Source organism: Anolis carolinensis, unplaced genomic scaffold (genome assembly GCF_035594765.1).
Source record: "Anolis carolinensis isolate JA03-04 unplaced genomic scaffold, rAnoCar3.1.pri scaffold_11, whole genome shotgun sequence".
Taxonomy (NCBI): Eukaryota; Metazoa; Chordata; class Lepidosauria; order Squamata; family Dactyloidae; genus Anolis; species Anolis carolinensis.
This window is the reverse complement of record NW_026943822.1, coordinates 7,516,750-7,534,481: the sequence shown is the minus strand read 5'-3', so window position 1 is coordinate 7,534,481 and position 17,732 is coordinate 7,516,750. Positions and strand designations below refer to the sequence as shown.

The 17,732-nt window shown below is 41.1% G+C and overlaps 1 protein-coding gene and 1 pseudogene across 6 annotated transcripts in view; both read right to left on the bottom strand.

The window, feature by feature from the left end:
• Nucleotides 1–17,732, bottom strand: part of dennd4a (DENN domain containing 4A) — an 80,462-nt gene that overhangs the window by 17,210 nt on the left and 45,520 nt on the right. For 5 of the 6 annotated variants that reach the window (XM_062963322.1, XM_062963321.1, XM_008120843.3 and 2 more), the window contains 9 exons: nucleotides 12,625–12,760; nucleotides 8,537–8,743; nucleotides 8,314–8,442; nucleotides 7,503–7,647; nucleotides 6,642–6,758; nucleotides 6,207–6,356; nucleotides 4,852–5,936; nucleotides 2,940–3,141; nucleotides 2,452–2,546 (listed from right to left, as the gene is read on the bottom strand). In XM_062963322.1, coding sequence (XP_062819392.1) covers nucleotides 2,452–2,546; nucleotides 2,940–3,141; nucleotides 4,852–5,936; nucleotides 6,207–6,356; nucleotides 6,642–6,758; nucleotides 7,503–7,647; nucleotides 8,314–8,442; nucleotides 8,537–8,743; nucleotides 12,625–12,760 — 2,266 coding nt within the window. The remainder of the gene's footprint in view (nucleotides 1–2,451; nucleotides 2,547–2,939; nucleotides 3,142–4,851; nucleotides 5,937–6,206; nucleotides 6,357–6,641; nucleotides 6,759–7,502; nucleotides 7,648–8,313; nucleotides 8,443–8,536; nucleotides 8,744–12,624; nucleotides 12,761–17,732) is intronic. The other variant, XM_062963325.1, reaches the window with a different exon arrangement.
• Nucleotides 11,045–11,115, bottom strand: LOC134294020 (U6 spliceosomal RNA; annotated as a pseudogene).

Here is a 17,732-nt window from a genome sequence, read left to right as displayed (position 1 = left end):
AGGGCAAAATTAAAGCTACTCAAAGCAATGGAGATTTTTTTTCCCTAGTCATTCACATATATTCATTAAAAATAATTGAAGAGGATGCTCAATGTAACAAACTACGTAACAAAATTTGAAAAAAATTCTGTTCCTGGTTAGAAGGTGTTATTTCCTATTTAATTGTGCAGTCATTACTTTGAAAGTAGTTTTTATACTCCAGAAACTTCATTTTTGTAGCTACTACAAGCTAGGTTAATTCAACCAATTCAGTTGAGCCTCTATGAGATCTTCATTGAAAAGCTGTAGTAAAATGTGCTGCAGGAGCAAAATATGCTGCAGGAAGTTTTTTCAGTTTAATAAACTTTCCCCATGATTTTATGATAGAACCAATTAGGAAATGGCATTTAGAATGCAGGAAGAAAAATCATGTTGCATAGTGTAATTTCCTGTTAGGAATATCTGGAAATGTATTTACTGCTTTGATGGTTTCTTTTTCATTTACTATCATTTTTTTAAAGCATCAGAAAATGAATGTTTTAATAATAATAATAATAATAATAATAATAATAATAATAATAATAATAATAATAATTCCAGCATATATATTTTGTTTGCTGTGTCATACAATAAAATAAAAATAATAATAAACTATATTTATATCCCGCCCTATCTCCCCAATGGGACTTCAGGCGGTTTATAACAAATATCGACAAACATTCAAAGCCGTTAAACAATAACATCTCAAGTGATGTTGCATGAGACATGATGGAGCTATGTCTTCCTGCCTGTCCCCTCTTCACTCTGTGGCCTCTAATACAAACTGCTCCATGCCAATTAAAGCAATTAAAGCTACAGCTGAAGATTCTGGTAATCTACTGAATGTTTAATTGTATTTGTTGCTAAATATGTTTGATGTGGTTTTTTAAATAATTTTATTAGGTATGATTATCCTTATGATGGTGCTGTTTATTCTTATTGTATGTTATGTCTTTGTTTTTATAGGTTGTTCTCAGCTTTGAGTCCCGTTCTGTGAGAAAAGCGGAATAGAAATTAATTAATTCATTCATAATTAAGCCAATTAAAGCTTGCAAACCTAGGAGAGGGAGAGGATTGTATTTCAGCAAATTACTCCAAAAAAAGCATCATATTGATAATATTTATTTATTGCCTGCCCCTCCTTGTGTCTCAAGGCGGGGTGCAACATGATTAAAACAGTGAGATAATAATAATAATAATAATAATAATAATAATAATAATAATAATAATAATAATAATCACAATCTGCCAACTGCAAAAGGCCACCCTGCTGGGATCTGCACGCATCATCCGAAAATACATCACACAGTCCTAGACACTTGGGAAGTGTTCGACTTGTGATTTTGTGATATGAAATCCAGCATATCTATCTTGTTTGCTGTGTCATAATAAAATAATAATATTAATTTATTTATATACTGCTCTATCTCCTCAAGTGACTCAGGGTGGTTTCCAACATAGCAAGGAAACCATACAACAACTTAAAATCATACAACAACAAAACATAATACAATAATGAGCATAAGTACACTAAACATACAAATCAATCAATTAACCATAGGCTTCAGAACTAATAACAAAATACTAATAATAACAAAATAACAGTTAAATACATATACCAAATATACACAAACACAGATTAAAGTTCACCCTGTAGGTTAAAATAAAAGGGTGTTTGTTCCAAGGTGCTTCAAGATTCGCAGTCAAATCCATATTTAGTACAACCTCTCCCTCCCTCCTTCTCTGTGACCTAATTTTCAAACCCTGAGATTTAATTCTATTTTTCCGACCTTTCCATATTTTCATATACTGCTTCACAGCTCTGTCGTGTTTAGTGAATTGTGTCAAGGACACTTCCTTGACACTAGAAATTAATTAGTTTCCTCAACAGAAAAAAAGACCAAGGCAGCTGTGAGGATTTGGAGGCAGTCTAATGTCAACAAATTAGCCGCTGAATTAATATGTTTATAGAGCTAACAGAGGCATTTCAGATTGATTTCCCAGTTCCTCCTCTCAGCAGACGATCCCTGTACGGCCATGATTGCTCATTTGCTAATATTAATAGGCTTTGGAAGTTCAGTAATAGAAGAAACTGGAAGAAGTGCTTCCATTCATATAGGAGTTTTAGTTTATTAAGGAAAATATCATCAGGTCTTATACTGTATAATAAAGCAGTTACCCCCAACCTGATGCCCTTCAGATGGATACAATGGCTAGAGATTTTGGAATTATCATACACATTTGAGTCAAAGTATTTTAGTACTAGACAGTACTAAAATGATTTCAAGGGAGTCCAGAGTCTTTTAAAGAGAGAAATAGTGAATAATAATAATAATAATAATAATAATAATAATAATGCCACTTGAAAGCATGCTGCTTGCCTTTTTTGCAATTATAATAACTATATTATTTAAAACATTAAAAATGCTGTACCTCCAATGCATAATTCTGGAACACACTCGTACTGCTTGTGCTGCAAGACGACACCAGCTCCGACTTGTCAGGCAAAGGAAACTTTGAAAGGGAGCCTAAAAAGCAAATGGAGACTTATGATTGCAACAAGAAATGTTCAACTTAACTATGACAATTAGCCGGAATCACTGGGTTGCTGTGAGTTTTCTGGGCTGTATGGACATGTTCCAGAAGCATTCCCTCCTGACGGTTCGCCCACTTCTATGGCAAGCATCCTCGGAGGTTGTGAGGTCATGCCTTCTAGCCCTTCATCTAAATCATTAATAAAGATGGTGAACAGAACCGGGCCCAGGACGGAACCCTGCGGCACAAGGAAAAAAGGAGGAGGAGAAGGAAAGAAAGCAGTAAGGGAAGAAAGAAAAGGAAGAGAGAAGGAGGAATGAAAAGAGATAGGAAGAAAAAGTACATTAAGATGAGGAAAGAAAATGGGAGGAATCTCAGGAACTCACTGCGCTTTGAGGAGCCATTGTTGGAAGCGGAGCTCTCCAGGCTCGTCCTGCTCAAACCCATCCCTTTCAACACAGAGGAGGTATTCTCTTGAAGGGAAGAGTTACTGTCGAAATCATTGCAGACATCTTCATCGGTCAGAGAGGTAGATTCTGAATCCAGGGCTCCCAGGGATGAAATGCTCGCCCGGTCCGAATTTTGGTCCTGAGGACAAAAACCGAGGGAACTCCTTTGTTAACAAAAGATATTAGGAAGAAACAGCAGTGCCGTGAGAGCTTATTCTATGTCTCTATTGGTATAAGCCTCATTCAAGAAGAAACTTTAAATGTTTACCTTCCATAATCATAAGGAAAAGCTGGGTGCTCAACCAAGTCTTTTGAATAACATAGATGATGAGATTCTACAATATCGTATTATATACATTGAAACAAATGAAAAGATGTTTCCCTTCTACAAGTCAAATAGATTATCCAAAGCAGCATGCTTCTTCTACAATGCAAGACAAATGTCCAAATCAATTTATCAGCTATCTCTCTGTGACAATGCAAGGGTTCCTATCTCCATTTAGAATATCCCAGGAAAAAAAGCACACCGGTTTATGTGGTGTCCATAGGATTCCTACGGACACACAGTTATTTGTCCAAGCCTGCAGTGATAGAGATATGTCTGTACATACATCTTCACTGCATAATGTGCCTCTGGCACTGAAGCAAATAAGACTTTTCCCAAAATAGCTCACCTTTACCATAATCCACCTGGCATGGTATGTGTGTGTGTGTGTGGAGGGAATTGTGAGTTTTAAATGGAATTTTAATTGGATTTGAATTTCATATCCACACACCACTATTATTTAATTTTTTTAAAAAAACCCTGCATTTGTTTTGTTTTAAATTGAGATTAAATTGCATGGTTATTAGCTGCCTTGAGTCACCACAATGAGAAATAATAATAAAAATAATAATAATAGATCCACCAGGCTATTATTTTGCCAAGTTAAAGACTTCAAATAGTAGCTATGGATCTTCTGCAAGAGATAATAATAATAATAATAATAATAATAATAATAATAATAATAATAATAATATCACACAGTCCTAAACACTTGGGAAGTGTTGGACTTGTGATTTTGTGATACGAAATCCAGGATATATATCTAGTTTGCTATGTCATTCTATGTCTTTGTGTCAATAATAATAATAATAATAATAATAATAATAATAATAATTTTTATTTCTTTCCTCTCTCTCCTCAAACTTGAGGTGGGTCACAACAAAGTTTAAACACATAATTATAAACCATTATAGAAAATACATATACAGGCAGTCCCCAAGTTACGAACAAGATAGGTTCTGTAGGTTTGCTCTTGAGTTGAATTTGCATGTAAGTTGGAACAGGCACACTTTTTTAAGTGTAACTCCAGCCAAATATATATATTTCTTAGCTATGGATGGCATAGGGAAGGGTTAACACTCCTGTGGTGTTTCCTTTTCTGCCTGTGCCCCTGTTCAGAAGATTTCCCCTTGCTTTCTGTCCTTGTGATAACTGGATTTTGAAAAAAAAAATTGCTTGTTGTGGAAATAATGATTGGAGAGAAAGCTTCAATTGAGACCCCTTTTCCCTATAATAATTCTTCCAGGAGTAAATTTCCTTTCCAAGGGGTAGATTTCACTCACTTCCTGTTGTCTCATTCCTTAACTAGGAGTAATTTGTAAGTCGTATGTTTGCAACTGTATTAAAATTTACAGAACAAAGACCAAAATACAGCTAATGCAAGACAGAAGTTCCAATTTCACAAGTCAGAAAAAGTAAAGACCCTCCTGCTCTTATAATGGCACTGATGTAATGCAAGGCAGAGGGTATGAAGTGCTCATATCTTTCTTGAACTGTTTTATGAGCATGGTCTACGAGACATACCTTGGATGAAGACGCATACGTTGTAAACTTTGAGTACCACTTGCTGGCCTTCTCTGCCACTCCTTTCCCTGCAGTAAACATGCTGTTCTTCAGGACGTCGAAGGTCGGCGTCAGGAGAGTGTCCAAATTGAAGGTGGTGGGAGAAGCCAGCATGACGGTGCCCGCCGCATCCTGAGACTGTCCCTTTGACAGATCATGTGGCGAAAACACTGGGGAAGACCAAAGTCTGTCCCTTACCCTGTCTTCATTTTTGGCCTGGTAGCTTTTGGATTTGATGAGGCCGGTGGGCCTGGGGGAGTTTGGGGGGAGGCTGGACCGCCGGCGTGGCTGAGCAAATGTCGGGCTCCTTTTCAGAGAGTTCTTGTCACTGCAGGCTTTTTGCAGATCGACACTCGGCGCCCGGCTTGTTAAGGGGCTGCTCATATTGTTCATATACATCTCTATTTCCTCAGCCAAATCTCGCCTTGCCGACGGAGTCGAAGAACTCCTGTCCTCCTCTTCCTCCACTTCCTGCGTCTCTACCTCAGCAGCCAGCAAAGACAACGGATCAAATCCTCTTTCGACACCCATTTTCTCAATGGCCTTTAAGGGAAAACTGATAGCACGCTGGATCCTTTGTGGTTTTTTATGTGACGGCTTCACAGTTTTAACCAAGACAGGTTCGTGATCCAAATCTTCCAAGTCAAATATAACTGGAGACTCCATTTTGTCCACAAAACAGTTTTCGTAGGGCATGTCCTCATCGCTGGATTCTTTCTCCGGGTTCCCTCTCTTAATGGTTTCCAAAGAAGACGGCCTGATACGGAGAGTCTTGGGCCTGATGCGCTTCTCAAACACTTTGGAAAGGATCTTAGCATCTACTCCGAGTTTCTCAACAATCTCATCTGGATTTACTTCCTGGTTAATTTGATTTTTCATGAGTTCTATCAAGGCATCTCCACTCAGGTTGCGGTTCCTGTTCCTCCAAACCGTCCGCTTGTGTTCTAAGTCGGCTGCATTTAAATGCTTGCTTAAGTATGAAGCTTTGGTAACTTTAGTTTTCTTGGTGTTTTCAAAGGAAGAGAACAGCAATCCAGCAGAGCTTTCTGGGAAGGAAAATCAAACAAAAAACCTCTGAGTGGATTACCTTCCTGACAATGCATAAAGTTAAAAAATTGCTCTACTTCCCAATGAAATATGCATACTTTCATCCTAACATATAAAGGGCAAGAGGACAGTATTCTGTATCATAGTCACATTAGAAAAATACAGACATTGTATGAATGAACATACACAATGGGGGCATTTTCTTAGAAAAAATAAACAATTTAAAAAAGTTAAATGGTAAGGAGGAACCTTCAAGGATATCAACTCACCTGTCCCAAAATCTCCTGTTGTATCTGTTATTTTGCCAATGGTATCACTGATACGAACAATCCTTGAAGCAGTCTTAGTGCTGTTGGAATTCTGATAATTTAATGCATGGAGGCAGTTGCCACTTCCTTTCCCATTCTCTATCTCAGATACTGTATTCAGACAAGATACATGGAGAATTCATCAGGAGATGACTTGCTCATAATAACCACTGAAAACACCCATTAACTGTAGTCTGTTTCTGTTTGGTATTAAGCATCCAAAAGCCAAAACTTTTGAGAGCTCCAGGTTAAAGCTTTCAGGACAACTGGTTTTCAATGTACAACACTGAAGTACAACCCAAACACTACAGAAGAATTAATCATTAAACGGTCATTCGTATAAGCCCAGGTTTGATATCAAGAAACAGAGCAGAAGCTTCGAGATTTGATACTTACATGAGCGGCAGTCGCTCTCCTTTTTCTCTTCTTTATGCTCTCCGTTCTTCTGAACAGTTGCTTTCCCTTGCTTAACAGCTTCTTTGGAGAGTTTGTAGAAGAGATCCGAATGCTCTGCTGTCATCGCAATATAAAAGCAATAGGTGCAAAAGTTAACAATCTGTTTTAATTAATAAAATAAAATAAAATACAAAGCAGGAAGAAACAAGGAGATGGATCAGAACCTAAGGCTGCTTCAAGATGATGCTTTAAAGCAGTGGTTCTGAACCTGGGGTCCCCAGATGTTTTTGGCCTTCAACTCCCAGAAATTCTAACAGCTGGTAAACTGCCTGGGATTTCTGGAAGTTGTGGGCCAAAAACATCTGAGGACCCCATGTTAAGAATCACTGTTTTAAAGATACAATAACTAGATTTTTACATACTTTATGCACTCTTTAAAGGAAGTACCTTTCGAGATTAACAGGGGTGCATATCATGTGAAACAATACTTCAGAGAGATGTTGTTTGTTTTGCTAGTTGAGGTTTCAGGATCTCTCATAATTTTCCATATAGCCGACCGCCTCAGCATTTTGAATATATTTCCAATAACTAAATTAATCATCCAGACCAAGAAATCAACACTGACACCTCTATTTGTATCGTATATTATTTGCTAGAACTATTTAACTCTCTGCAAATATCCATATTCAGCACTGGAAGGGGCCAATGGTTGCCATTTTAGCTAGCTTCCTTCTCTGTGCTTCTTCAGACAAAAGGTTTCCTTATTTCACCTTAAATGTTGGCGTTGCATAATTTGAGAGGAGGAGTAACAGTCTTTTATATGTAGAATTTCAAATGAAAAGATATGTATGAATACTTTACCAGAAAGACTTTTGTGGATGCCGTTTGCAGGCTGCTTCCTCAGTACTCTTTTGAACTGTGCTATACCTAAGATGACATTTCTTATCTTCGTCCACAGAAAATAGCCGCTTCGGTTGCTGGATGGCCAGGTGCTTTCCAAAACAGCCTGTAACAACATCACAGGGACATTCAGCCACATGCATTCATGTATATATATTTGAGGTGGGCTGGAGGGGGGGGGGGGAGAAGAGCACTGTTTTGATTACTCTTTTCTGAATTGAAATAATCCAGTGACTCAGATGAGGATGTGAGACACTATTTCAAGAAATGTATTAAGATGAATGAATTAGGATTTGAATCTGTTTCCCTGATTATATTCAACATTCTGGCCTGCTTCTCATTAAAACAATCATTGTGGTAGTAACTGCTTTTTAGACCAAGTATTTGGAGATATGTCTGCCCACTGAATTGCTGAAGCAGCACATAAGCCCTGCTACATTACGAATATGGTGTATTGATTTCCTAATGCATTTGTCTGTTTTCTGAAAGGATTTGTGTCTCACCTCAGCACAGGAACCCATTAATACAATCTATAATACACTCTAAGCTGATACAGAACTCACAGAAGTTTGGAGAAGGCATTTTGGGTTGGGAATATGATGATAAAGATGAAACATACCCTCTCTACTGCTCAAAATCAGTATTTTTTTTCAAAAGAAAAATAGGTCCAACCATCTATTTTATTTCCACAGGTCATATTAATGAGTACTTCAAATTATATTTATGAGAAAGTGTGGGCTTTAGATTGCGGAGTCTCGAATACTTTATTTACCTTATTATAATAACCGTATGTAATGGCATTAGGGTCAACTCCAGCTTTTTTCATTTCGAAAAGGACCCTCACGGCTAACACAGGTTGGCCATATTGCCCACATAGCTGCATCAACACTCGGTAGCACACCTGAAATAAAAGGGTGTCTTTGTTATGATTTCAACATCAAGATGTTGACATATAACATAAGGATCTCATGTCCCAGAAAAAGTAAGTCCCTTACCTCATCAGGCGGGTCAATCTTTTTAGTGTGCATCTTCCGCAGCACATCGTAGGCTGTCCTCAGTGCTCTCACTTTGGAGTGACAGACTTTGACATAGGCTGGGAGGCAGATAAACCACAGGCCATAACAGTGGCGCAGCAAACACCGGGACCACATCTGAGGGATGGAGGAGTACCTTTTAGCGATCTTATGGGCCGACCTGATTTCCTGCAAAGACACATCGGGAATGAGATGCTTAGAGAACGTCACAACTTTGAAACAATGCAAGGAAGAAAAGGGAAGGATGTTGTGGCCAGCCATTTGTCTGGCCTGGCTAGGTTGCTGCTGGGGGCAGGTCTCCAACAAAGGAGGATTTGTGTCAGGAGTACTTTTTAAACCTTAAAAATGTTCTTTTATTCCGCTTTCAGTGGGACAGAGTATATCAGGCACTTTAAAGAGAAAGAAGGTAGACACACAGATTATATAGCTACATTGGTTACACAAACAAAGGTGATATTACATTTTACTCAGCATTCACATATACACATTCACTCTCCATGCATACATGAACATCCCTTCTTTCTGTTCCTGGAGAAGAGACCCGCACATGTGACAGATTGCTTCTGTGCTTTGCTTCTGAAAGCCCTCTTTTCACTGATATGTAACTTTGCCTGCCTCGCAAAATAGAGCCATGCCTGGACAGTCAGCTCTAATGTTCATGTTAATGATAATATTGCATCACTTCTAACATAAATTCAGCTGGGTTTTCTCTTTGGTCATAAGTGAGAAGACACAAGGATGATTCATTCTACTAATGGCATGTTAAAAAGAATTGAAATGCAAACTGAAATCCGGTGAAATCATTCCAGGGCAATGGCACAGCAGCATCACTTAATATTGAACATAAATAGTCATCTTAAAGGCAGCAGAATGTAAAGTCCATTAGGAAGGAGAATGGGTTTCTGAAACGGTTGCCCAAACCGCAAGACGGATGAGAGAAAAGTCAAGGTGATGGTATGCGAATGATGAGCAAGAGCAGCTCTGTAGAAAATAACGATGAGCTGCCAGCTCATTTGCACTCACTGTGCGACCAGCAGGCACTGGAAAGGATTTCATTAATTAAAGCACCGGGTGGTGGATCGCATCATTCCTTCAGGCCAGGTTTTTGGCTCAGAAAAAACAAATAAGGTTGAGTGTTTTAACTATCCAAATCAGATGTGAACTCTGCTTCCAGCTGTCTGCAACTACCACTGCCAGAAAATATGCCTCCAAAATCCCTTCCACGTGCCTATCTAATTCTTGACAAAGGTTAGGGGATAGTTGGAAGAGACCCAGGAAAAGCACAATCAAAGCACCCCCAACAGATGGCCATTCGGCCTCTGTTTAAAGGCCTCCAAAGAAGGAGCCTCCACCAGAGACTCCAATGCAGAGAGTTCCACTACTGAACAGTCCTTCTTATGGTCAAGAAGTTCTTCCTAAGATTCAGGTGGAATCTCCTTTCCTGGGATTTGAACCCATGGCTCCATTAAGTCCTAGTCTCCGGGGCAGCAGAACACAAGCCTTGCTTCTTCTTCCTTATAACACCCTTTCCAATACTGAAACATGGCTCTCGTGTCTCCTCTCAGCCTTCTCTTCTGAGGCTAAACAGACCCAGTTCTTTAAGCCATTCCTCAGAGGGATTCATGGCTTCCAGACCTTTGATCATCTTAGTCTCTCTTCTCTGCTATATGCCTGCGAAATATGGACTGTCTACAGACATAACAGTCAACTCCTAGAAAGATTCCATCAGCGTTGCCTCTAAAAAATCCTGGAAATCTCTTGGGAAGACAGGCGGAAAATGTCAGCGTGCTGGAAGAAGCAAAGACCACCAGCACTAAAGCGATGCTCCTACGCCATCAACTCTGCTGGACTGGCTATTGCCGTCTTCCAAAGCAGTTGCTATACTCCAGACTCAAGAATGGGAAATATAATGTTGGGCTCGGGCTGTGGCGCAGGCTGGAGAGCAGCTGCAATCAATCACTGCAATGAATCACTCTGACCAGGAGGTCATGAGTTCGAGGCCCGGCTTGGAGCCTATGTTTGTTTGTCTTTGTTCTAGGTTAAAAGGCATTGAATGTTTGCCTATATGTGTAATGTGATCCGCCCTGAGTCCCCTTCGGGGTGAGAAGGGCAGAATATAAATGCTGTAAATAAATAAATAAATAAATAAATAATGTTGGTGGACAGGAAAAGAGATTTAAAGATGGGTTTAAAATCAACCTTAAAAACTATGGTATCGGCACCAAGAACTGGGAAGCACTGGCCTTTGAGCACTCTAACTGGAAGTCAGCTGTGACCAGCAGTGCTGTAGAATTTGAAAAGATAGGAATGGAGGGCTTAAGGGGGAAACGTGCCAAGAGGAAGGCGCGTCAAGCCAACCCTGACCAGGACCACATTCCATCTGGAAACTGATGTCTTCACTGTGGAAGAACATGCGGGTCAATAATAGGTCTCCACAGCCACCTGCGCATCCACTGTCAAGACACTACACTTGGGCAGGGGCCATGCTAATCTTCTCTGTATCGTTCCAATTTTAGTATATGTGCTATAAATTTTAGTATATGTTTATCTTATCTAAATTTCACCTCTCTTTTCTTTCCACACCATTATAATGTTTTCTTCACTTTCACTGTAAATACCACCTATAACACAATAAAGACTATTATTAAAAAAGACACTACACTTGGAGGGCCATCATCCTCAGGATACGAGGGATCACCTAAGTAAGTAAGATTATAATAATAATAATTTTATTTCTTATCTGCCTCTCCTAGTGGCTTGAGGCGGAGTATCACATATCGTAGAGTCTCACTTATCCAACATTCACTTATCCAGCGTTCTGGATTATTCAACGCATTTTTGTAGTCAATGTTTTCAATACATCGTGATATTTTGGTGCTAAATTCGTAAATACAGTGATTACTACGTAGCATTACTGCATATTGAACTACTTTTTCTGTCAATTTTTCTGTATAACATGATGTTTTGGTGCTTAATTTGTAAAATCATAACCTAATTTGATGTTTAATAGGCTTCTTCTTAATCTCTCCTTATTATCCAACATATTTGCTTATCCAACGTTCTGCCGGCCCGTTTATGTTGGATAAGTGAGACTCTACTGTAGTGAAAAAACCATCATCATAAAATATATACAAAATACACATATTAAAATGTACCCTATGAAATACATCTATTAAAATACACAGAACAAAGATGGTTTTAAAATGGGATGAAAGGGCTACTTTGTGGAGAAGATGTCTATCCAATGGCTGCAAATTTCAATGGCCTCCAGGCTAAGAGGCAACAGGTCTCTCAATTCTTCTTCTGTGGAGCAACAATGAGAAAGTGCTTTCCTTTCATCTCAACCTTGTGATGCAATAGGCCTAATTCTAGCAGCGGCCAATGACTGCGATGAACAGCAGCAAGAAAGAAAATGTAGGATTAAATAATCGTTAGAGCCTCCAGGGAGGATGAAATCCTCTTTAGAATTCAATGCAGGCACCAAACCGAAGTGCATGCCATGGAGAGGCAAAGTGAACACTGGAATAATTATTCCTCCAGTGTTCACATGCAAGACAAATCTGTACATCTGGAGTGCCACAAGGCTATGACCTTTTTTCTTTTGAAAAGGCTATTGTTAAAACAATGCATCCCATGGTTTTATATATTATGTACACTCATATAATTAAGCCTGTGTGGTCTGGAAGTTTTCTTCAATGCACATAGGAGTTGAAACTTCATTCTAGGTGCAACCTAGAGTTCAGACATTTTCGTCTCCTCTGAACAACAGCTGTAATTTACCATCCTGTATCATGCTATTCAAATATCTTGAGTTTTAAAAGCTTATTTGTTTCATGATTTGATGGGCTGCTGTCGGAGGAGCACTGCAGGCTCACCAGATGCGGGATTTGACAACTGAACTGTATTTAGTGCAAATGACAAGAAATTTGGGGTGGGAGTGAATCAATAGAAAGAGAGAAATGTTTTTCACAACACTGTGAGAGACACAGCAAACCTGAGAAGTACAGGCTTTCTAAAAAAATGAAAGGTGTGGCATTACTACACTGTACCTGTTTTGTTCTCCTGAACATCGGCAGAGGGCTGTTCGGACTGCTGGCTTTGGAAGATAATTTGTGGTTTTGTATTGTCAGGAGTCCCGCCGGCCGCTCAAACAAATCCTGCCTCAGCACAGGAAACCCGTTGTAACTGGAGAAATATTATTATTATTATTATTATTATTATTATTGACACAAAGACATAGTATGACACAGCAAACGAGATATATATGCTGGATTTTGTTGTTGTTGTTGTTGTTGTTGTTGTTGTTGTTATTATTATTATTCAATTTAAAGCCTAAAATATACAAACACTAAAAGTGAATGAAATATTAATGGTATTATAAATATTATTATTATTGATTATAAGTAGGTTTTCCCCTGACTTTAAGTCTAGTCATGTCCAACTCTGGGAGTTGGTGCTCATCTCCATTTCTAAGCCAAAGAGCCAGCGTTGTCCATAGATGACTACATGGAGCACCATTACCTTCCCGCTGGAGCGATAAGTATTGATCTACTCACATTTTGCATGTTTTTGAACTGCTAGGCTGACAAAAGCTGGGGCTAACAGCGGGAGCTCCCCCCCACTTCCCAGATAAGAACCTGCAACCTTTCGGTCTGCAAGTTCAGCAGCTCAGCGCTTTAATATGTTGCACTACCGGGAGCTCCTGACTATAATTATGCTTATTTATACCCTGCTTTATCTCTCCTAAAGAAGACCCAAAGCAGCTTATACTAAAAGTGTGGTCATATAATTTAAAATATACAAATGTGCGAACATTAAAACAGAATTAGACATAACAGTATTAAAAATTCACAGTTAAAATCCATTAAAATATATTCAAAGCTAAAAAGCTAAAATAAACAATTAAAAATCTATTCCACATTGTTTTACAGTAGAGTCTCACTAATCCAAGCCTCGCTTATCCAAGCCTCTGGATAATCCAAGCCATTTTTGTAGTCAATGTTTTCAATATATCATGATAAATTCATAAATACAGTAATTACAACATAACATTACTGCGTATTGAACTACTTTTTCTGTCAAATTTATTGTATAACATGAAGGTTTGGTGCTTAATTTGTAAAATCATAACCTAATTTGATGTTTAATAGGCTTTTCCTTAATCCCTTCATATTATCCAAGATATTCGCTTATCCAAGCTTCTGCCGGCCCGTTTAGCTTGGATAAGTGAGACTCTACTGTATTTACTTATATCCCACATTATACTGATGCCTCATGAAGCTCTGGTATTCTAAGTACAATGGATACCCACAATAGAGCAAGAAATTACATGAAGGAGGAAGTGAAGATGAGGACGATGGCATTTATATCCCACCTTCTCCTCAGTGTTGGGACTCAAATTGCCTTATAAGAGTTAGAGCGGATACAGTTAAAAGATGTATAAAAACATGTAAATTCATATAAAAGTTACTGTTAAATGCAGTTTAAACTAGCCATAGATTTAAACTTATCTAAAACAGTGATTCCCAAACTCTGGTATTTTGGGTGTTTTGGACTTCAACTCCCTGACGCCTCAGCTGCCTTGGCCAAAAAACCAGTGATTGTGGGACCTGAAGTTCAAAACACTTGAAAGACCAAGGTTTGGGGAAGTAGGCAAAACAGCCCCTTATCAAAAGCCTTTGCAGTCATTGCCAATTTGTCTCCTTTTTTTCAAGCTGAAGATGCCAAGGTTTGAACTTCTGCTTGGCAAGTCACTGAATATGGGCTTGGCAATGGTAGCAAGTCAATTGGGAATGGGATAACGCATTGCAACCCTCTTCTTAGGTATATTACATGCTGACTAAACGCCCATGCGCTCAGTATTTAACTCAGGTTTGTGTTAAAGTACTCTATTCCACTAGATTGACAATGTCAGTATTGATTGTATTTATGTGAGAAACGTCTGCAATGCTGATTTAATTTATAATGGACAAAGCAGGATGGGAAACCCTTAGAAATCAATGTCAACCCACAAATTCATTTTAAAGAGACAATGAAGTCGCTGGATTTTAAAAAACGGACTTGCAGGAAGACAACACAAACTTTATTGAAATAACTTGTCTGACACTTGTAATTACTAGAGTCTTATCCCAATTTGAATCAAAACTGCAAAACAAGGGACATTGAAACAGCCTAGATGTGTGGTGGAATAAGGGGCAATATACCTGTGGTCTTCCAGATGTTATGGGCAACTACTCTCATAATTCCTTGTCACTGGTCATGCTGGAAGGGCGTTGCTGACCAAACCATTAGGAAACCCAAAAGTTTCTTAAAGGCTAGGCGAGATGAAGCCAATCAAATTGCAGGAAAGAAGATTCCACTTAAACATTAGGAAGAACCTCCTGATGGGGGTGCTTTGAATGAGATTTCCTGCTTCTTAGTGGGGGGTTGGATTGGATGGCCCATGAGGTCTCTTCTAACTCTACTATTCTATGATTCTATGATTCTAAGAGTTGCTTGGCAGTGGAATAGGCTGCCTCGGGAGCCCACTTGAGTCTCCTTCTCTGGAGGTTTTCAAGCAAAGGCTGGATGGCTATCTATTGGGAGTGCTTAGACTGTGTGTTCCTACATGGCAGAAAGGAGTTGGACTACATGGCCCCTTGTGACCCCTTCCAACTCTAGGATTTTATTATTTGAAGGCTCCCGAGGAAGGCAATTCCATTGAGGGCCCTTCCACACAATTGTATAACCAGATAATCAAGACAGAAAATCCCACATTTTCTGCTTTGAACTGGAATATATGGCAGTGTGGACTCAGATAACCCAGCTCAAAGCAGATATTGTGGACTTTTCTGCCTTGATATTCTGGGTTATGATCATGAGAGCCGTTCAACTGTGGAACTCTCTATGTCTGAGTGTGGTGGAAGCTCCTTCCTTGGAGGCTTTTAAACAGAGGCCGGATGGCATGGCAGAAACGTTCTAGACTAGAGTGTCAGGGGTTCTATTCAGTCATAAAACTCCTGTTCTTGCGGAAGTTACTATTAGTCCCAGTTAAAGAACCAGGTATCCCAAAACACAGTTTAGTGAGTGGTCTTCTCAAACAACAAAACACACAGAGACTTTTGTTCTTTCCCAAATAAGCAGGAAGGCTTATTCTCCTTTGTTGTACCAGTATGCAAAGTATATACAAAATATGCAAACTTTACAGCTTCTACTCATAGCAACAATTCTCCAGCACACTCTCTAAAACACCATCCATCCTTCAACAACTCTCATCAACCCTCATCAAACTTACTCAGTATAACTACAACCTTACATTGTTGTGTGTTTAGTATTATTTATATTGTCTTTCCTGTTGTAAGCCACTCCGACTTTCCTTGGGAAGAGGGGGCAGATATAAATAAAGCTTTATTATTATAGTGTCAGAACCCTGCTACTAGAGCCTGGATGTGGCTCTGAGTTTCAGGGTCACTGACATTGATAAGACACCTGTGGCTCAGGACTTGGAGAAGAAACGGCTGCTGGACTTGGCGGGGAATTTGCGCGGGGTTTTACTGAGCGGGAAGAGACTGTTCAAATGAGGGGGAGGGTATATAAAGGAGGGTTGGCCGTAGTATCCCATTCTTGGCTTTTCTGATGTTCATGTTTCCTACAGTAAAAGTTTCTGGTGATATCACAGAGAGTCTTGTGTGTGTTCATTCAGGAGCGGCTGTGGTGAGCTGACACTAAGCCAAGAATACGGACACCATCCCGCTGTAGCGGTGAGGTGTAACATGCAAGTGGAGGATGAAGAGCTCTTGGGCGCAGGAGGAGGAAGGTCGGAAAGGGCCACTCCCGAGCCGGACGCTGAGTTCCACCAGCTGGCGGCCCTGGCGTCATCCACCGCTTATGCCCAGCCAAATGGGGTAACCCAGAGGCGTGGAGTGGTGCGGGGAGACAGCACCGGAGGAGAGGAAGGTTCACCTTCCCCAGGCCCACAAAGGATGGTGTTTCTGGAGGAGAGGATGTCGGCGATGGAGACCACCCTGGCAGTGATGTCGAGGGCGATGGAGCGCCTGGCGGTTTTGGCGGAGCCGGAGAGAGGAAGGGAACTTCGGGCTAGCTCAATGTGGGACGTGAGCGTGGGAAGCAGCCAGGGCTTTGCAGACCTCCCAGCACCGAAGGGAAGGGAAATGCGAAAGGAGCCCGGTGCCCGGCCCAAGACCCAAACAAGCCTGACGCGGGTGGAGGAGAGTGACGACGAAGGGGAAAAGCCTCCGAGAATCCCGGCTACGCTCCCAACTGAGACCCTGGTGCCCCTGGCGAATGCCGGGCGTGGCACAGGGCCAAGAGAAGCAGCAGCGGGGCCCACTGGTCCGCAAGGGGGCTTGCGACGGGCGGAGAATTGGGGGTTGCCACCACAGGGACCCCTACCGAGACGAGAGGAACTAAGGATCGAGTTTGGGGGAGAGTCCTCTGAACTGGATTTTTTCCTGACCACGGTGAGGGGCTATATGGAGGACAATGCTCACACTTTTAGAACGGAATCCAGCCGGGTACGGGCCATTGGTGCAGTGTTGAAGAGGGGAGCGGCCAGCTGGTACGTTCAACTGCACGCGCGGCGCGACCCATGTCTGGGGTCACTCCGACGCTTTATGGGGGCCCTGGAGACCCGTTTCCGAGATCCACTGGAGCAGATCCGGGCGAGGGAGAAGTTGAAGACCGTCTCCCAGGGGCAGAGGTCAGTATCTGAGTATGCGGAGGAGTTCCAATGCCTCGCTGAAAAGGTGCCGGAATGGTCTGCAGTAACAAAGATAGAACTCTTCAAAGAGGGTCTCAGGCGGGAGATCCTCTCCTGGGCGGTGCATCGTGATGAGCCTGACACACTGCGCGGATGGATTCAGCTGGCGGGGCGCGTCGAGACATCGCTGGCCCAGGCGAGGAGGCACCGGGGAGGGCTACAGCAGCGGCCGCAGATGAAAGAGGGGAGCCGGAAGGAGGGATCAACCCCAGCCGGGAGGAGAACGGAGCCGACAGGGAACGTGAGCACCAGCAGGAGGGGCTGCTTCGTGTGCGGCCGTTTGGGCCACAGGGCTGCCGAGTGCTGGCAGAGAAAAGGGGAAGGCGGAGGCCCGCCCAAACCAAGAGCCGTGGCAGGGAAACGCACCGAGGAAGAACCACCGATGAGGCACCACTCGGG